We start from the raw sequence: 21,025 nt of genomic DNA on the forward strand, positions 1-21,025 counted from the left end.
TCTATTGAATGTATTTCTTAAAACTGGTAGGAAGGTAATAGGGCAAGAGCAAGGGCTGTGAACTGACTTTTTAAAACTTACTTATTAAAATTAAATTTGCACTGTTTCATTAATTGTGATCTTTCATGTATATTTTCAGACAATTTTTTCAACATCTTTGTAAGTTACAACTGAGTATGTGGAAGGAGGGTGAAAAGTGCTGTACCAGTTTGGTATTTAAATTTAGATACATAGCTTTCTTCCAAGCATTCATCCCCTTCTTTTCAAACTAGATGAATACTTAACTGTTTGCGTTGAGGAAAATAGTTGAAAGTAAGATCTTACCAGCTTTTGCAATTGGAACAAAGTTAATAATGCTAATTTCAAATTGAGAGTGGCAGTTTGCTTTTTGTTGAGTGATACTGCTGGGCTGGCCACTGACTGCTCACAGAGAAGACTTACAGAGTGGAAAAGAAAACTAAACCAGCTTTAATAAAACAGTAATAGTGTACTAATAAGGAAATAATAAAAATAATGACCTATATACAAATATGTATAAATTTGATATCAAACCTGATTCCCCCTCCCCTCTACCAATCCCCACTGATGCTGCAGAGCAGATGACGCTTGGGAAGTCCCAGGCTCGGCAGCAGAGGGGAGGTAAACATTATCACGTGATACCACTTCTAGTAGCAGCCACTGTCTGCAAGAACATCCTACTTACTTCAGAAAGTGCAGTCTCTTAGAAGAGATGGAGGTGAAAAATAAAGTCACTGAACAGAATTGGTTCTGTATAGCTCAAACCAGGATGCCTTTCCACAGTAATAGATTCTTTGTGGCAGTTGTCTGCTATAGCAATCAGTCTGCAAGTCAAATACCAGCTACTATACCAGGACTGAGTTTTAGGCATTTCTCTCCAAGATTTCTGACAATCTATAGCCCGTTAGCTCTGACAGTTGAGTGTAGTGCTAACAACACTGAGGTCGCGGGTTCGATTCCCGTTCGGTCCCCATGTGTTGCCTGATCTAGTCGACAGGTGGCGTCCCTGGTGGCAGGGAGGCTGGATTAAAATGATCTCTAAGGTCCCTTCCAGCTTAGGCCATTCTATGATTCTATGAAGACAACAGTGACAAACCAATTGAAAAAATGCAATGATTCTATTTCATAGGGAAACCAGAGCTGCCTAGACAACCAGGTTCAACTGCACAATATGAAGCAGAAGCATCCCAGCAAGAGCAGTCTTCAGAAAGTGCACCTACTGATACAGAATCCCCACACAGCAGTAGTACTGATGCAAATAACTTCTTTCATTCTCTGGATTGGAGAGGTACCGGTTTTCCTCTGTATTAACTATTTGTTGTATGTTTGCCTTGTACACTTTCAAATGAGTACTTAAGCCTTCTTATGCAGCAGAAGTTACTATTTTACCAGACCATTAGAAAAAGTTGTCTAAAGAGTGAGCTCTGTAGGTTAACAAGTGGTCATTCAACTTTGTTTGGATAAATGGCAAATAACTTTTTTTTGCATTATGTGTAACTTAAATGCTGAGCAAAATTTTTCTTTTTCTGCAAAAATCTTAGCCTTGAAGATCTACAAGGGAGCTTTTCCCCAAACCCCACTTTTCTGCTGGCTGAAAAAGAAGAGGAAATTAAGTAGACTAGCTATTGGGGTCGAGATCAATATGTGTTGACTGATAAAATGCAACTTCATAGTGCATCTGTAAATCGTTTTTCTGTGTTCTGCTTTGTTGGCAGAAATGTTAGTACCTGATTATGCTGTCATTGAATGCTGCCAGTTGATTAGAGCAGCAGTTACTGAATGATCTAAGCTGTAAGCAGTATCATGTCCGAAGGTCAATGTCTAAGTCAGTCTCATTTTGAAAATATTTGTTAATACCTGCCGTTGCAGAGTGCCAAGTATGGTAGTGAGCTGTCCCTTTGCCTGCCTTGTAAGGTTTGATTAATTAAAGATTGATTTAATGTGGTATCACCATGTAAGTCTGTCTTATCCTAGTTGGCAGGAGAATCCTGGTAATCTAAAGTTGTTACTGCTTTTTATTCAAGAAGGAAAAAGTCCGGAAAGTGGAATAGAGGATGGTTCATCTAAAAATGACCATGTTCAACTATCTGATGACAAGGAGGAGAGTGATCCTTCGGATGAAGAATTCCCTACATTTCCAGGTGAAGAAAGTGCAGTAATTGATGGAAAAGACTCTGTTACTCCAGGAGGACAGTTGCTTTTTGAACCACAGTTACAAAAATCTCTTCCTGAAGAGAATGTAGACTTACTAGGACTAGACTCTGATACTTCACCAGAACAGAAACAACCTGTCTCAGAAATAAACTCTTCATCAAGTAATGCAGACTTGTTGAACAATTTGTTTGTGGGTAATCCATCACAGACTTCAGAAGAGCCCACTGGAGATCTTCTTGGGCAAGGAACAGATTTCTTCTTCAGCAGTCAGTGTCCAGCTGCTACTCAGGGTATGTCTTCAGCAGAATCTGTGTCTTCAGGTATGTGAATTGAATATCTGTGCCCTTTGGCTGACCAACAGATAAAAACTGCTGCTTGCATTGTGCTTAGAATATGATACCATGGTTTGATAGATATAGTGAACACATGTTGGTCAATAGAAGAATCTGTGAAGAACAGGTGTTTTTACTGCATGAAGGAGAGAAACTACAGTGTATTATCTAGGTGATATCCTATTAGCTTTAAACCATGTAAACAGAAAAGTATCAGATTTTGAATTTAAAGGAATTTAGTATCCTTAATGAATCTATAGCTTTCCCATAAAAACCTTCCATGCTAGATCCTTTTCTAAATCCACATGTAAGTAAGTTCTCTTACTATGTCATAGAATTGTAATAGCTTGCTTCTTTTGGTTTATATAAAGCAATAACATTAGATATGGTACAAGGCTGTGCTGCTTAGGTCAAAATGTCTGTGTGGGATTCAATATTGGTTTTATGTATATTTGTATATTTTTCTTATTAATACTATCTTCTCTTTTTATTGTTCCCTTAAAGCTGTTCTCATTTTCCAATCCGTGTTTCTCCCTGATTCCCCTTATCTTTCCTTTCTGGGAAAGGAGTGGGGTTAACAGAGAGTATCTGTTTAAGGGCCAGCCCCTCCTTGGCTCTTTATTGTATCTACTCTGTAAAATAGCTGGGCAGTAGTCATGTGTGTATCTCATTCTATCTTTGAATTGGTTAACAGAAATATAATTGCTGAAGTGCAAATATTTGACCACTGTTTTATTTCAGTTTGCACATTCAACTTGTACTTGAGGTTTGTGTATGTGCAATGCTGTAGTAAGATAGCTTGATGACAGTCTAGGCTTGGGGTGGTTTTGGAGTGGTTTGTTTTTTCTGGAGTGTTGCTGAGTCCTCTACAATGTGGTCATGACCTCAGGATGTGCTGGGGCACTATGGCAAGCTTATTCCTTCTCTTCAGCTTCTAAGTGAATCTGGCAGGAGTCCCTGGGCTCTTCAGCATTTTGACCCTAGAGGGCAGCAGAAACTGGAAGATCTTTAGCCATGATTCCATCTGACTTGTCACGTTACCCCATGCTGACTATAAATACTCTTCCAATTAGGTTTTTTGTCCTTGTGATCACTAGAGACCTGTTGAAAGCTTGCTTCTGTTGATTTTCATTCTTGAGTTGTCGTGCTTTCTGCCCCAGAGTCAGCAATGCCTTCAAGTCAAAGTGGTAGTATGAATGTTTTACTTGATATGCTTTTTAGTAGTTTATTAGTAGTCTGTTTTGTTTAAATTATTCGGAGGTTTGGTGTTAGAGCATTTGACAAATGTAATTCTTCTTTATGCAGATGACTGCTCAGATTTGAGGTGTGTCTTGCATGAATGAAATTAACAATATTACTGAATGTATGCAGCCTTGATAAGAATTTGTGCTTGAAGACACAGCTCTTCATATTCTGTAGGGTTGAAGTAATTTTTACCAACATGAATATACAGGTGTCTAGAGGAAGGGACAAATAGTGACTCTTTGCCACAAAAAAAATCCCAGAGGGCTGCTGTAGTTACCAACATGAACTTTACTTTTTGTCTGTGCTTCCAACAGAGTACGACTTTTTCAACTCTGTTTATTCTAAAATTTGTCAAAAGATAATTTTGTTTTCTGTTTCTTTTTTAGCTGATCCTTTTGACCCATTCACAGTGTCATCAAGTTCAGAGAATCCAGCCTTGTCTGGTCCAGACCTCTTTGAGGGCTTTCTTAACCCAAGCTCAACATCTACAGCTATTACGGTTACTTCGACACAGAGTTCATTTCCACCTTCTTCCAGCTCAGACTTGTTAAATTTAGGTAAGTGTGCTTTTGGTGTTCTCTTTCTCAACAGTTGCTGCTGGTCTGTGCATTTGTCTTTCAGCTTAGTCAGTGTGGATTAATGCCTTAATAGATCCACTTGTTGTGACTGCTGCTTTAATTAGCTTCATGTTCTGGGAACACAGATACAAATGCACCAATTAGCAAGGGTTTCCTTTGTAATGTCGTGTTAATATTTATTGTGCAAGAGTATTTCTGGCATTGCTAACCTTCTCTTAGGAGCTGGAGTTTTCTCTGAGAGCTTTTGGAGCTTTTTGGAGCTGCAAACTTATTTTCTAGATGGCAGAATGCTATTTTGATTGTTGTGAGCTTTTAAAGATATCTCTGGAAGCCTTGGAAAGGAAATGAGCAAGTCAAGTTATAGTATAGCCAGTTCTTAAAATGCAAGCTGAAGGTAGCTTGGACCGTCTTGACCTGAATGCATTCTGTTAATATACTTATGGAGTATGTTATGTAATGCACTAATCTTATTTGTTTCATTTCTCTGGTGTATTCTTGGTGAAGCCTTTTCCTTGTGCATATATTTTTAAAATATATAAATCTTTAAACAAAGTTTACAATATGTTTGGTCTTCCCATATCTCCATCCTAAGCACCTTATTTCCAAAGTGCGACTCATTCTTCAAAGAGAAACATACTCTTACAAAAGTGGTGCCGTGGTGGAACCAGAAGTGTTGCTTTTCCTATCTCCATAGGAATGGGAGTTGCGGTCAGTCTGTGGCAGCTCTTCTCTGTGCTGTCATCCCCACTGTTCCCCTGCTCCTGTGTAGGTCCTTCCCACGTGATACACTCTTTCAGAAACATGAGTCTCCGTATACAGTTCTTCAGGAACAGAATGCTTCCGCATGGGTCCCTGAGGGGATGCAGCTTCCACCAGGAGCTTGCTGCTGCATGGGCTCCTCTCCATGGGCTGTGGCCGCATCCAGAGCGTGTACACCTGCGTGGGGTCCTTCACAGGCCGCAGCATGGGTGTTGGCTGTGATCTGCTCTGCCAGCTGCAGGGGAATCTCTCCTCTGGCACCTTGAGCATCTCCTCCACCTCCTTCTTCACTGACCTGGGTGTCCGCAGAGCTGTTTTCTCTCATGCTTTTCTCACTCCTTTCTCAGCCACTGTGCAGTGTGTTTTACATATTTTTTTTATATATAGTTTCACAGGAGTGCCACCAGGTTGGCTGAGGGGTTCCGCTGTGTCCTGTACTGGGTCTGTGGGAGCTGCATATGTCCAGCATGAAGCAGCCTAGGCCTTTCTTCACAAAGGCCACCCCTGCTGACCTCCCACTTATTAGTTAGGAATGGTGATATAACATTTCTTACCTTCAATCCAGGAACGGATTGTTCCCAGAGCTTATACATGTGGGTTTGACTTGCCCTCTTTGTTGGACAGTTATCTATTGGACCCTGCCTCTCTATGATGCAGAGTTAGCTACAGAGCAACTCGATAAAGAAAGGTGCAGTATCTGAGATGACTTTTGTGAGATAAGGGCTTCCTCCTTGAAATAAAAGGCTAGTTGAGTGACTGCCCTCTACCATGTATTTAAACATTGTATTTCAGCTGTGCGTGATTCTGCTCAGAAGATACCGCTTGCTGCTTCCTTTGCAACATTTTCCTTTTGTCCTATAGAATGCTTATGTGCTAAATTTAAAAATATATGGAACGTGAAAAAAACAAAGCATAAATTTCGACTTTCTAAATGTATACCTGCAATCTCAAGGAGACCATCATTGTTAAGCTGTTAATAATAATTGAGCAAGTATAGAAGAAAAAATATTTTGACATCTGACATTTTGACATTCAATGCTTATTTTTTTATATTGACTCGTCCTGATTTCAGTTCATAACTTGCACCCTGGTTGGTGCATTAGTGTACCTGCTATTTTAATGTAATTTCTGGAGCCTTCTGTCAACATTGGAGATAGATAATTAAAATGCACCTGTCTTATTCTCTTCAGCCTCCTGTTATACAGTGATTTTCCCAATATTTTTCTGTTTCTATGCAGGCTTTAAAAATGCTATGGAAGTGGAGGAATTGTAGTAACATTTCATGACTGATTGTGTTTACCTTTCAAATGACAACTTTTCTATGCTTTTAGCTGAAATGAAGTATCTATTTGAGCCTTTAGATTCTAACTAGTCACAGGTATCAGTTTTACCAAGAAGGTTAGGAATATTAATAGCCATAAAACTCTTATTGTGAGTGAGTGGGAGTGAAAGGATGTGATAACTAGTAACCAGAGAAGAAAGGGCAAATGAGAGTGTGTTCTCAAATGACATATTTGGAAGAATTGTCAGGAGAAAAAGGTGCAAACGTGAGGTCATTAAAGTGATAAATTCAAACTCACTAAATAAACTAGTAGTAATGTCAGTGTTCTTTCAAAATACAGTGCAACAATGAGATACAGTGAATCCTATGCTGCAGCAGAAAGGTGTTTAGAATTAAAGTTGAATGACGGATAAGTTTTCTTCAGTAGTAAACAATTACTAAACTTCTGTAGATACCAGAAAAAAAGCTGTTTCAGTGAACAGAAGTGCAAGAATTAGAAATTTAGGCTTGTATTTTTCAATGTGGCTTGAAATTTAAAATCATAGTTTTAAAATGTCCTTTCAATTTGCAAGAAAGGTAGTTCTTAAAGAATATCTAGTTTGTTAAGGCATTCTGTCCTTTAACGTGAAAATTGAGCAGCTGCTGCTAAGCAGCAATGTATTAAAGTAATTTTCTCTGACAAGCTGTAGTAATTTGGCTGAGAAGCTACTATGTAGGATGACTTTTTCTTTCAGAGTGGATAGCCTGCTCTTATGTGATGACTGTGTTCTCAGGCTTTAGACAAGGTTAAAAAAAAACACCTTGCATCATACTAAACCAACCACTGAGTTTACAGAAAATCCTGTTGTCGTCTGTGATTAACGGATTTCCTGTAGAGATGACAAGCTAAATAAAGAAAATCTAGTATGAAGTCATGTGTAGGATATAGTAAAAAGCAAGTTTCTTATTTTAAGAAGCTGGAAAGTGTGATCTGATTGACACTGACTTATTTTTACATCTTAGCTTGCAGTGTTAGTAAAGAACTGTGCCCTCACCGCCAGTGCTGCATAGCTAAGGATTATAAATATGCACATTAAAGTAGAACTTAATGGATGAGGAGATATGGATGTGCTTGTGTATGATCTCAGTTGCTTCAGCTTTCAGAATATTTAGCCATGCTTTATGTTTTACCCTTTCTTTAGAGATTCTGCTTAATGTGTCTGTTTGAACTCCAGTGTGCCAGGGTACAAGAAAAAGAGCTTTGGCATGTGGTCTCATCATACCTCTTTCAGAATATGTAGGAGTATCATGTTGGTAGCGCTGCTTCTTGATATTAAAATCTATTGTGATACCCAAGCTATACATCTAGAAAAAATATGACATTAAGAATAAACAGTTCCAGACATATTTATCTGTTCAGTATGTTGCATATTGTACGCCATTGCTTCAAATTTTTCTATGAAAGTGTAGTAGACATACATAAGCATGTGCTTTTCATAGCGAATTTACTGCTGTAAATAGCAGTAGGCTACTCCCTGCTTTGTTTAGGGTGGCGTTGGTAGTCAACTTGAGTGCTCCTAAGGCAGCAGTAATAAAACATTTGATTCTTACCTTCAGCTTTGGTTTATTTCACTCCTATTTCTCTCAACATTGGTTTTATTGCAGTTAATTCCATGAGTAGTTGTAAATCTCTTCATGCCCCTGTAAAAAAATCTTGTAACAGCAAATATCATAAGCCAAAATTATTTCTAGCATAAAAGTAAATACTCATGTTAATTCAAGGCCCAGTTAACATTTGGGAGTGGCATAGAGTACAGCAAAATTCTAAACTGATGAATAGACGTTTTTGAATATTTTCATGGTTTATAGCCAATGACACCATTGTGTAGCAGATAGCTGGGATCCTGAGTACCGAGGCAAATACATACTGTTTCTCCCATGGTTTCAGAGGCAGGGGAGATGAGACTTAAGACTGGAGAAAGGGCTGAAAAATGTAGTGTATCTTCAGAAGACTTTGGTAGCTACCTCAGCCGTTTTGTGCTGCTGTTCTTTACATGCCACAGAGGTGACTGTATAATACAGGCTCTTAATAGACATTTGTTGCAGGGCATTTGATGTGCTCTCTTTGCAACTGTAAGATCTAAGTATAGATGGGATTAGTGCATAGAGGTGATGGAAGAGGTACTTAATTTGCTTCAAACTACTTCGTCAAATAATACAGCTTTTATGATTTGATGTCAATATTCGAAATACAAAGTGGAGAAGCAGAGAGAAGTGCTAAGCTGTGGTGTAGTGATTAGAACATTCAAAGCATCGAAATGTCACTATTTTTGTAAGGATGGCTTTCCAAACTCTAGGTCTTAAAAATGTCTTAAAAAACCACAATAAATATACTGGCCCTCCTTGGAGGTGTTCAAGGCCAAGTTGGACAGAGCCTGGAGTAACCTGATGTAGTTGAGAGGCGTCCCTGCCCATGACAGGGAGGTTGGACTGGATGATCTCTAAGGTCCCTTCCAGCCTAGGCCAGTCTACGATTCTCTGGTTTTGTTGAAATATCACGTCTGTTTGTGCGATGACTGTTGTCATAGCATTGAAGAAGAGGTTACATTCAAAAGCTGTCCTGCTTCACTGTGAGCCTCTACAAGCTGTGCTCAGATGGAGTGTTCAAAGCTGGCATGCAGCTTTGAGTATTCCATACCTAGTATCTCTCATTCAGGGGATGACTCACCTCACGCAGCTTGTGAGAGAAAGGGTGAAATCATTTACGAGGATCAGGGTTGGCAGTTATAACCCTGTGTCGGACGTGACATTTTTTTAGAAGTTGGTGGAAGCACTCTTGCGTCGTTTTGAAGATGCCGTCTTTCTTTGTCTGTTTCAAACTGACAGCTTTTATCCATGAAGCTAGTGATTCTCAATCTTTTCCCAGAAGAGAGCACTGTATCTTGCTCTTTAATTGCATGCATTCATTCATGCATTGAACCTGAGAGGACTAGTAGTACGTTAAGAGCACCCTGTGTCGTATGAAGGCTGGGGTAGGCAAATCTGTAGTTGCAAGTGACCTGGCTCCACCAACGGTAAGCACCCAGACTGCTGAGTGACAGAGTGCCCTTTTGTGGAGCACTGCTGCTTGCTGGTTACCTGCTGCGTTGTCAGGAGCAGCAGCATGCCGTGAAGCCATCCCTTAGCTAGTCCTTCTGCCGGCAGACCTAAGCTGTTAAATTCATGGGCATTGCCTCTGTATAAAAACATCTTCTTTATGAAATGTGTGGGAAGTTTCAAATACCAATGAAAGAATTTCAGTGGTAAGACCTTTGAGTACTGTTTAAGACTGTATGACTGTGTTAGGTAGAAGTTTAAGTAAACATTGTAGCTACCAATGTGTGGTATGCAGTTCTGTTGGAATTGGTAAAATATTATTTATTGTAATGGTTTTAAAAGAATAATCAAAATATTTCTTTTTTCTTCTGTAGGGAATTTGACAGCCGAGCCACCTAAAGTATCATCATCTACAAGCCATCCAGATCTGTTAGGTGGATGGGATTCTTGGGCAGATTCCTCAAGAACAAACAATGTAGCACCACCACAGTTGAAGCCTCTTTTTGAAGGTATTATGAAATGAATTTTTTTCTATTTCAGGGAGTAAAGTATACTCCAGAGTTGGTTCAGTTTAATTAGCTGAAACTGCTGAGCAGGCCTTCATACCGTTTTGCTTTGTTGCTTAAAAGACTCAGTACTCTTGTGCTTAAATGCCCCTTTAGTAAGCAATTACATAGTTTTTTGGAATAAGTTCAAGGCAGAGGAACCAAATAATTTTGGTTGTAATGGTGATTCTTGTTGTGGTAAAAGATGTCATGGAACACAGTGCTGGGGGTGGAGGTTTACACAGGGTATTGTGGAAGTACTACGTGTATTCATTCTTTCAATTTCCAAATATGCTAAGTACATGATCTGTTTTCTTATCCTACAGGTCAGGCTTTCACTACAGGGAGCCAGTCCAATGTATCTTCAGGTCTGTCGTTCAGCCAGGCTAAATCCCAGAACTTTGATCCTTTCGCTGATCTTGGCAGTCTTGGCTCTAGTCTTCCAGGTAGGGTCTTGCTTTTGGTTTTGTTCCTTGTACTGCATTTAGCAGTAACTGATAGCTTATATACAGGAAAGTGTTTGCCTGTAATTGTTAACAGCCATCTTGAGGCAGTTGCTGAGAGCAGACAAGCAACGAGAAAACATCAAATCGTTACAGAGATTGTGTGAAGTATCCTGAATAGTATTTCAGAAAATAACTACAGCTGTGATATAGAAACAGTAGAAATACTTAATGCCTCAGAATCTAGTTGAGAAGGTAAGAGAAACCAGGGATTGCTGATTCAGTAGCTGACCATAAGGTTTCTTATTTAGCATTGATAGGTACAGTGCTGTGAAAGATATAAAAATGAAAGCTGTGATAAATTAATTTAGATCTGAGTTGTTTTCCTTTAAATACAGTACTTTTTGAATTCAGTAGGCCTTCCTAACTCCAGTACTCAAATCAGTCATGTTTTTAAATGAGCACAAATCAAGCTTGTGCTTGTACGCTAATACTGCGAGCATTTTGAACATCTGTCAGTTTGCAGTGGTGTACACAAGTAGTTATGAAGATGATGCAGCATTCCTAAACAGCAGAAAAACTAAGGGCAATAAAATGAAGTCCTTGCATTTCAGGACCACACTGCCATAGCAAATGGCTGGTTTGTAGCTGCTAACTGTGATTGTCTGTCAGTAGTCCAAGGAGAGATTTGGGAGAGCCGACAGTAGCTGAGTTGCAGAATTGCAGAAACGTGCTTTTCCCTTAGCTTGGAGCTGACAGGCTTTATCCTATCATTGTGGCAGTTAGCACTGTGTGTTGAATTGAGTACCCTCTTGGTGGACGTATCTTCCATAAACATGAGGGAGTATACAATACGTGGTTTCTTTGTTGCCTGTGCAAATTTCTAGTATTGACACAGTACCAGTAAGACTGCTTTGCAGTAAACAATTTATAAATTTCAGGTTAATAGGGGCTTGTTAGATCTAAAAATAGTGGGACAGTAAAAAAATCAGTTTACCTTTCACTTAGAGATGCAGGTATTGCATGCACTGAACCAGTGGAAGAAATTATATGATATTTGCAGAATTTAGATGAGTTCAATAGCCTTTGAGTTAACTTTCAATAGGAGAAAGTACTGCATTAAAAAGTAGCCAGATGTTACTCTGCTGGTTAACCTTCTCAGGCTTGAATCCCTTTTTCAAGGAATTGTAAGAACTGTAGTTTAAATTTGGTGGTGTTTTTTTGTAGGAGCGGTTTTTTGCCTTCACTTACAAGTCATTCTGGAAGAAGAGTTATGACAATGAAAGCTTGCTTAATCAGGAATGCTGTATAAACAGAAAAGAAATAATAGCTAAACGTAGTTAATAGCAGTGGTAGGATACCAACAGTGTTCTGTTATAGTTGGTATTGTCATGCTCTTCATTTCTAGGAATGTCCTTGTACTAGAAAGCAGGAGTGTGCCATTGAAAAGTTGCTGCTGGTAGTGAGGTATTGTCTTGTCCTACGGGAAGAATTGTTTTGCCTTCACCAAAATAATGAATGTAGAATGCTTTGAAAATATAGTAGAATGAGATCAATTTTCAGTGTGTGAGGTCATGTTATTCCGACTAGTAACAGGGATGCCTTTCTGTACATCTCACAAGTTAGAAGTGACTGAAGACTATGCAGTTGGGTGCTTTAATGAAAGAAGAGTTCAATCCTAGATTTTACCAGGTGTGGTATTGCAATACTAGGTTTCATCAGGTGTGGTATTTAGTGGTACAGTACGGAATGTTTTACATGGCCCTAGGGAGACGTGCACTTGTGTAAGTTTTTACTATGAGCAGCAGTTACAAAAGAGCTATCAGGAGTGTAAGGGGTGGGAAACCAGTTTTGAAAGAGGAACCGAGGTTACACTGCGGTATATACCCAGACAAGCTTGGGTGTTTTTTCTGAGGCTTTAGGGTGAATAAAAGGTGGGGAGAGAAGTACAAACAAGAAAATAAGTTTAAACTAGCTTGGGATACTTTTGAGCTGGAAATTAAGTTCTAATCATCAGGGTCTAATTAATAATGTATGTAGAGATGCAAATACTAGTTCACTTTCCTCCAAGAAATAATGAGATAGGATTGCAAGTTTGTCATTCAAGACCAAGTGGTAAAGATTTCTGGTTTTGAAGTGTATTTCATTCATATTATACTTCCATAGCCTTTAGGGCTATGATCTTATTGGTATCACAGGGATACAATGGGATGGCTTCTATGACTGCAGTTTGGGGATGGAAGGATACAGGCTCTTTAAGGAGGACAGGCAGGGGAGATGAGGAGGGAGTGTTGCCCTCTGTGTCAGTGAGCAGCTGGAGTGTATGGAGCTCCGCTGGGGATGGATGAGGAGCTGACCAAGAGCTTATGGATCAGTATTAAAAGGTGTGCACAGAGGGGTGGTGCTATAGTGGGAGTCTGCTACAGGCCATATGACCATGAAGACTGAGTGGATGAAGTCCTCTGTAGAAAGACAGAGGCAGCCTCACGTTCACAAGCCCTGGTCCTCATGGGGGGACAACACAGCTGGGCATAAGCAATCCAGGAGGTTCTTGTAATGCATTGATGATAACTTCTTCCTCCAAGTGATAGAGGAGCCAACAAGGAGACATGCCATACTGAAACTTTTCGCCAACAAGAAGGGGCTACTGGGGCTGTGGTGAGAATTAAATGGTGGAGTTCAAGATCCTTAGGGTAGCAAAAAGGGAGCACAGCATGCTTGCTACCCTGGACTTCAAGAGAGCAGATTGGTCTCTTCAAGGACCTGCTTGAGAGAGTACTCCGCAGTACAGCCCTGGAGGGAAGAAGGACCCCAAAAAGCTGGTCAGAATTCAAGGATCACCTACTCCAAGCTCAGGAGTGATGCATCCGGACAAAGAGGAAGTCAGGCAAAAATGCCAGATCTCCAAGAAGGAGCAAGGAGCTCCTGGACAAATTCAGACACAAAAAGGAAGCCTATAGAGGGTGGAAGCCTGGAGGGATACAGGGAAAGTGTGTGAGCAGCCATTGATCAGATTAGGAAAGCCAAAGCCTTGATAGAATTATCTATTCTGGGATGTCAAGAGCATCAAGAAAAGATTCTGTAGGTATATTAGTGATAAAAGGAAGACTACAGATAATGTGGGCCCTCTCTGGAAGGAAACAGGATACCTGGTTACCTGGCATGCGGAGAAGGCTAAGGTACTTAATGACTTTTCCTGCCTCAGGGAGATTGGACTAGATGACCTCTAAAGGTCCCTTCTAACCCAGCACATTCTGTGACTGTGTGATTATGGAACTTCAAGGAGGCCTACAGGAAAGATGGGAAGGGACTCTCTATCAGGAAGTGTAGTAATAGCACAGGGGCTAATGGTTTCAAACTGAAAGAGAGTAGATTTAGATGAGATATTAGGAAGAAGTTCTTTTCTGAGATTGGTGGAACACTGGAACAGGTTACCCAGAAAAGTTGTGTCTCCCTGGAGGTGTTCAAGGCCAGGCTGGATGGTATTTTGTGTAACCTGGTCCAGTGGGAGGTGTCCTTGCCCATGACAGGGAGAGCTGGAACTAAAGAACTTTAAGGGCCCTTTAATCCCAAATCATTGTATGATTCCTGTCTGGCTTCAGTTGTGGAACAGTATTTGACTACTAGTCTTGAATTTGTGTTCTGTCATTTTTAGGAATTCTTCCCACATGAAGAGATTTTAATCTGGTTTAGGATATGTTAAGTGTGGTATAAAATGTTCTGCTTCCAAAAATGTAGATGTATCTAAGTTCAGTTATCATGCTATTTTTTATCTGTGATGGGCAGTGCATTCCAGTTATATGCAGCTTTTCAAGGGAACTGAGTTTCTAGGAACCTTTTCGAAGGAAGTCAATCAAGTGCAATTTAATGGTGGCTTGAGTTGGAATAAAAAAAATTGCACGTTCATTCTAATCAGTGAGACAACAAGTTGCATGATGAGTTTAAAAAGCTGGAGCCTTATTCTCCTCAGTTCTTTCACAGTGATTGTTGTAGAGTGGAGGAAATGCCCAAAGTGAGTCTCAGGTGAAACTGTGAAGCAGTGTTAGTTATCCTGGTTTAATGAAGGGAAATGAGACACTAAAAACTGAGTCAATACTGTGTTGATAGACAGAGGCCTGTAGATCATGGCGCTGTGATTGCAACAGTGTCTTTTGCAGGCCTCACTGGTTTTTTGTGTTTTTTTTTTAATTCATGTGCAACATTCCCTTTCAATGCTGCTGTAGAATAATCTTTTCATCTTTCTTCAACAGTAGTGCAAGAAATTACTGAGAATTTGAAAGTATTAATTTGAAGTTATTCTTAATATATTACATTTTCTTGATCATATAATTTTTTCAGTGTTCTCTACGTATTAACAGATGTTGGAGTGTGATTGACTGGGAGGCATATCTACTGTCACTGCTGAAATATTTTCTGGCTTTACACATGCTGGGCCAGTCAGACAACACTGAATACTTCTGCTAAAACTTGAATTGTAAGAGGCTGGAAGACTTTCAGTAACAGCTCTAGCTCCTGCTGTCCAAGTTACTTGTTAGGGAGACTCTTAACTTCATTTTACACACAATTTTCTATTGCAGTTGCTCTTGTATTGTAGTATCACTGTAAACCATGTGGTTGGATGTCAAAACAAAACTGTCTTACTTGTATTAAAGAGGTGACAGATACAGAGCTGAACAGCTAATTCAGTATTTATTGTTAGGTTCTTCCAGCAGTGGACACACAAATACTGGCTTTGGTCAGAAGACAGCTTCAGCACAAAAGTTGGGAAATCAGTGGCAGAAACCAACGAAAACACAAAGTACTTCATGGCAGTCCCAGACTAAATCCAGCACAGCAGCTAAACCCAATTACACAGTAAACTTCAGTGTTATTGGAGGACGAGAAGAGAGAGGAGTCAGAATCCCAAGCTTTGGTAAGTTTTCTGAAGGCATTACTTACAGTGGCCTGTGTGAAGTTAGTCAGATCTGCTGTTAGCTGCAAAACTCTTGTACCTTCATTGTTTGATTTACATTTATCGTGTATCTAATAGAAATCAGAAAAGAGATTGGCAAATCTGCAGTCCTGCTTTTGCAGAGCTAGAATATTAGAGTTGTGTTGACCATGGCCCAACTATGTACGAGTTTGGGCATATACCATCAAGGCTTATTGACTCACCCACATGGGTACTGGGTTGGAAAGATAAATTTGATCTATCCAGGGAGAGATGGTTGATAAAAATTGCATCAGACTAGCCCACTTTTGATACATGGGTAAAAGGATGCAAAGTTTTTCTCAGCTGAAAAATAGTAGCTAATCTTAAGAAAGACTGAGGTTGAACTTAGTGGAAATTCTTGTGTTTCAAACAGAAACGGGATGGGATCAGGTGGAATTGTTCTTGGAACCAGTCCGTATTCAGTTCCAACTGAATAAGCAAACCTAGAGATATAGGGATGAGTATGGCCTCTTCCACATTAACATTCTTGGAAAATTTTATTTTGCTGATGTGTTGGTATTAGGACTATACTTCTCTTTTAGCTGGCATGTAAGTGAACAGCACATACTTTTACAAGTTGAAATGATTCTGTTCTGTATGTGGAAGGAGGTGATAGGATGGAGAGGCAGTGGGCACAAGTTGCACAAATTCTGCTTGGAGAATGGGGGAAAAGAATGAAATAGCATGATGAAGTGCTGGAACAGGGCATGGGACGTTGTGATTCCTCATTCTTGAAAACAGGTGGAGCTCAACTGGACAAGGACCTGAAAAAACTTATCTGGTTGTCCCTGTTCTGAGTGGGGATTGGGCTGGATAACATGGAGAGGCCTCTTCAGAATTTGATTATTCTACAGTTCACTAAAATTTATTGGTTTTCTAATGACAGTTCATGTTGATATTTTATCCTTTCATTATTCTGCTTAAGTTTCAGCGTATTTGTTTACTACATGCATTTAACTAGAGTTAAAAAGGACATGCAAGTATTTAGTCACATGTATGTACCTAAGGTTTTCTGTTCTGCTGGGCTTAAAGCTTGTCAGTGATCCCTTTTCTTCCTGTCCTGTTTATCATGTGGAGTTTATCAAGCTGCTGAAAGATGTTTATCATTGTAAAAAGAAATGTCGTGCAGGTGTATCTAAATGCAATATACTTCCCTCATTAATGTATTCTCCTATGTAACTTTTCATTTATTGTTTTTCTTTCACAGCTCAAAAGCCAAAAGTTTCAGAAAATGACTTTGAAGATCTCTTATGTAATCAGGGGTTTTCAGCTAAATCTGATAAAAAGGGACCAAAGACCATTGCTGAGATGAGAAAGCAAGAAATGTCTAAAGATATGGACCCTTTGAAACTCAAGGTTTGTTTAAATGATTTTACATGAAAATCTAAGCTTACTCTTAGAACTGCTTATAACAGAGCAGAAGGATACACTATCTAACAGAGCGGAATGAAATTTTATCTGGTTAAGTCACATGGCATAGAAGTTAATTAACATAAGCGAGAGTCAGTTGGCAATAAAGCAGCAGTTAAAGCAGCCAAAGAAAACTTTTGTTCAATCCGCACACTTCTTTCAGATGAGTGTTCTTGTACATGTTTCTTTGTCAGAGACTTTGTCAGAGTCAGTTTCTTGAAGCCAGAACTTTCTTTTTCTCTAGTGTTCCCAAAGGTCTGCTCAGTAAAGATAGATTTGCCTGATAATACAAAACTACGCTTTAGAGAACAAAGAGATGGGAATAGCTGTTGTCAGGGTGGCCCCTTATTGCAGTCACCCTTTAAGGAGTGCTACTGCTGTCCTAAGAAATTGCTAAACCATGCAGTTCTGGAGGTGGGCAATAGAACTAGTCTGTGGGCTGTTACCTGATCAACTGTTCAGATTTTTTGGATGTATTACTCATAATATCACATATTAAGATACTTTGGGGTTTGTAGTCTTTATAGTGCTTTAGAAAAGTTTGTAAAAGAACTTTAGAGAGTTGCCGAAATTCATTTTTACCAAGTGTCTTACGTGAAGAGAGTGTGCATAGGTTGTACATTTTAACAAAAATTCCTGTAAATGAAAATACAGTTTATTTACCGTGCTTGTTGCTGATAGAGAGCAGAGGTTTTCGTATTACATAACACTGTTCAGTGAAGACACTGTGTCGCAGTGGCTTCGTTATTGCTGTTAGAGTCAGTGAAATGGCAAGTTATTCTAATTAACTTTCATGGGGATATCTGAAAGAGCACTTCAGCAGCCCTGCAGGTTGCTTAAGTAAACAATGACTATTAATGTATGTGATCTGAAACGTTTGTACAAATCAAGCAAGAATAGTAAATCAATGTTTTTACCTAGCAGGGAGTTAATGTAACAGATGCTTTTAATTACTCCTGTCAATTCTCTTGTCACTAATTTTACAGAGTTAAGTGTTATGTAATGGTCTGTGTAATTTCTCTTGCAGTGACTTGAGTTTCTGCAATGAACAATATATAATAACAATGAGCTGCTCTCTAGTGGCAGATGGAAAATAGCACTTTTTGGGTGACTAATGATCTGGGTGCCAGAAAGTAGAACACTAAAACAGTTGTCTTGCTGCATTCACCCTTCCAAGTCCAGCTGTACCTGGGTCTTAATCTAGTAGTTTTGTACTAGTGAAGGTTGTATCTCTGGACAGACTGAGAATGTTTGCAGTGCTGCATTCAGTTCTATACATTTGGTTTTCCCCAGATTCTTGAGTGGATTGAAGGGAAGGAGAGAAATATCAGAGCATTAATATCCACTTTGCATACAGTGCTTTGGGAGGGGGAAAATAAATGGAAACCAGTCAGCATGGCAGATCTAGTAACTCCTGAACAAGTAAAGAAGTACTACAGGAAAGCAGTGCTTGTTGTTCATCCAGATAAGGTGAGTGTGTTCCTCTGATCTTTCCTTTACAAGGAGTACAAACTGCTTTTGCGACATCGTACTTAGTCATTGACAGCCTTGACAGCTGCAGCCTTGCTTCTTGGTCTTCACTTTGCTTCAGTTGTCTTTGGAATTTGATTGCCTACTGCATTCAGGGATTACAGGGTTTTTCTTGTCCTCACACAGCACAGAATTCAGCAGATAAATGTTAACAAATGCAAGATCCCATGGAGGTTGTTCTGAGCACCCAAGTCAGTTATGCTGAGTTCTGACTGACTGCTGGCAGGTTTAATACTGATTAGTGGAATCTGCTTTGTTTCTGCAAGCTGATTCTTTAGGTCTTTTAGGACTATTCACAGTTCTTTTTGAGACATTTTCTTCCTTGTTGGTTTTTTTTCTGCTGCTTTGAGTTACAGAAGTCCCTAAAAGGGTCTATAAAGTACTGCAGCTGGCAAAAGCAAAGCAGCAGGAGAAGGAGGATAATGGAGAGGGCTCTGGGCCTTCCCTTTTGTGTTAGCAAGAACCTGTTATAATGACTTAGCTTGTGAGACTGCGTTTTTGCTAACCAGAGGGGTTGAGTTGGCCCAGAGGCAGATCTGCTGTGAAATAGGCAGGGAATCAGGAGGATACTATTTTCTTTTGAGCATGGCGGCAAACTCCTCTGTAAGTGATATGTTGTTAAATGTTGAATCTTAACATCATTCACAATCAGCAACAGATTTTTCTCTAGAAAATCCCATCCAGAAGTTTTGCTTAAATTTTACTCTGGTACACTGCTGCAAGGTCTGTCAGGAAGCAATTCCACAAATGACTGGATTTAATCATTAACTAATATTATCTTAAACTATTCATGAAAAGAACAGCTTGGAAAACTGTTTTTACCTAACTTTGTTATGTATGAATTGTACTAAAAGTTTGAAGCAATGCAAGGAAACAAAGGCCTTGAGTTTAAAATACTCATGGCAAACTTTGGATGTGATTGGAGAGCTTTCTGTCTGCAAAATTATATTCACACAGCAATCTAGAATTGTTGAGAGAAAAAAAAGGCAAGTATAAAAGGGGTGAGATCTTTCCTAAGCCACATAATTCCCACTATTTTTATGCTTCTAATATATCTTGTTTATTCTCAGGCCACAGGACAACCTTATGAGCAGTATGCCAAAATGATCTTCATGGAATTGAATGATGCATGGTCAGAGTTCGAAAACCAGGGATCAAAGTCCCTGTTTTAAAACTTCAGCTTTTACAGAACTTCTAAAAACTGGACCTGAGCATTATTGCGATTTTGTTGCTCCTATGATTTATGAAGCGCTTTTCCATGATTTCAGCACAGTTTGTAATCATGCACTTAAATGTGGTGATGTATTTCGTAAGATGTAGAGTACAAAGCATTGCAAAGATGCACTAAGAGAACAACTGCTCAGTACTTGAAGAAATCACAATCTGGGAGTAAAGATTTTCTTTCAGTTTTATGTATGGTAAAATTTTAATGAAGCTCCATGATTTCTGGTATACTAATGTAATTTATAAATCATTCCAGTTTCATTGATCTTTGCTTTACCTCTACTTTCCCCAGTTTGTTATATTTTCATTAATTTCGTGATTCAGTTTTGATTTTGGTGCCTGTCGCCTAATTCAAAGTGCTTTAGTTATCAGTGAGTTTGCTTGGCTTATCTTAAACCTGAAGATGTATATTTTCATCTGTATTTTATGTAATCAGTGTGATAATCATTCTGTAAATAATATTTTCTGGCAATACACGTGATCATTACAATAAGATTACAGTTGTTTAGCCAAAAAGACCCCAAATATGGGAGTATCAGGCAGAGTTGTTACTGATTTTCAGGGTTTTTTTTTTTAAATGTCATGTATCTAGAAACAAATCTTGACTTTAAGGTCTGCATGTTCCTGCTGTTTTGTTATTTATTATCAGCCTTTGAAAGGCAGTACTCTGACCAGTGCTTATTTTCCTAGTTCTTTAGATGGTGTCTTTTGCTTCTGATTTCAGTGGAACATTCCTTCTGCTGGATGTCAGAAACTCTGATAGAAATAATGTTATTCTGAAACTTGAAGTATAAGCACAAAACATTTTACTCTGCTTTGATTTGTCTGAGTAAATACTACATTACTCATTATCATCTGGAGAGCATTTAAAGTGCTTTAACACATTTTGGTGCATGTCTGAACTTCTGTATTTTTGAGATATGCATGACAACGATGTGTGTGAAAACATGGGGTGTATTGGTGGACTGTTGCATTTCCGCTCACCTGCCTTCCATGCACTGGCTAGTGCAAGATGAGTAGAGACACAATTTGATAACAAAACTTCTCATGTTTTCTCATCCCTATTCAGAAGGCAGTTTTTCACTTTTATCACTTGTGCTGGGGTGAATGAGTGCAAATGACCAATGACTGTTTTACTTCGTGTAACAATGAAATGCAGTTTTCATATCAAGTTTAAAAATGTTGAAAATTAGTGTTGTGGTATTAAAGCTTTGTCAGCAGTGTCTTGAAACAGTACTGTTGGACATTCAAGGGGATATTTTAATCATCTTGCTGTTATATGTTTGGCATGCTTACCTGAGAGGGAAGCTGTACCATTATCAGGGGTAACTGGTCGGCGGAGTGACATCTGAACAGAAAACAGGAGGTTCTAATGCCACCTGAGCAGTGTGTCAGATGGGGTTTTCCACTGCCGCGCTCGCCTGAGAGCTGATGGGCTAGAGACTTGTGAACAAAGGT

General features: G+C 39.3%; 1 protein-coding gene across 1 annotated transcript; it reads left to right on the forward strand.

Moving 5' to 3' along the window:
* Positions 1 to 530: 530 nt before the first annotated feature.
* On the forward strand, positions 531 to 19,515 carry LOC104274643 (cyclin-G-associated kinase-like). The gene is made up of 10 exons (XM_009870336.1): positions 531 to 639; positions 1,148 to 1,306; positions 2,043 to 2,492; positions 4,136 to 4,306; positions 9,818 to 9,952; positions 10,315 to 10,434; positions 15,131 to 15,343; positions 16,611 to 16,759; positions 18,107 to 18,283; positions 19,414 to 19,515. The coding sequence occupies exons 1-10, from the start codon at positions 531 to 533 to the stop codon at positions 19,513 to 19,515; spliced, it is 1,785 nt and encodes a 594-aa protein (XP_009868638.1).
* Positions 19,516 to 21,025: the final 1,510 nt, after the last annotated feature.

The sequence above is a fragment of the Apaloderma vittatum genome, unplaced genomic scaffold (assembly GCF_000703405.1).
Source record: "Apaloderma vittatum isolate BGI_N311 unplaced genomic scaffold, ASM70340v1 scaffold7625, whole genome shotgun sequence".
Classification (NCBI taxonomy): domain Eukaryota; kingdom Metazoa; phylum Chordata; class Aves; order Trogoniformes; family Trogonidae; genus Apaloderma; species Apaloderma vittatum.

What these genes read in the sequence shown, in the direction of transcription:
- LOC104274643 (XM_009870336.1), top strand. Translation starts at nt 531, where the DNA reads ATGTATAAATTTGATATCAAACCTGATTCCCCCTCCCCTCTACCAATC. An exon ending in TCATTCTCTGGATTGGAGAG is followed by an intron (nt 1,307 to 2,042) that starts GTACCGGTTTTC and finishes TTTTTATTCAAG; the next exon opens with AAGGAAAAAGTCCGGAAAGT. An exon ending in TCTTGGCTCTAGTCTTCCAG is followed by an intron (nt 10,435 to 15,130) that starts GTAGGGTCTTGC and finishes ATTTATTGTTAG; the next exon opens with GTTCTTCCAGCAGTGGACAC.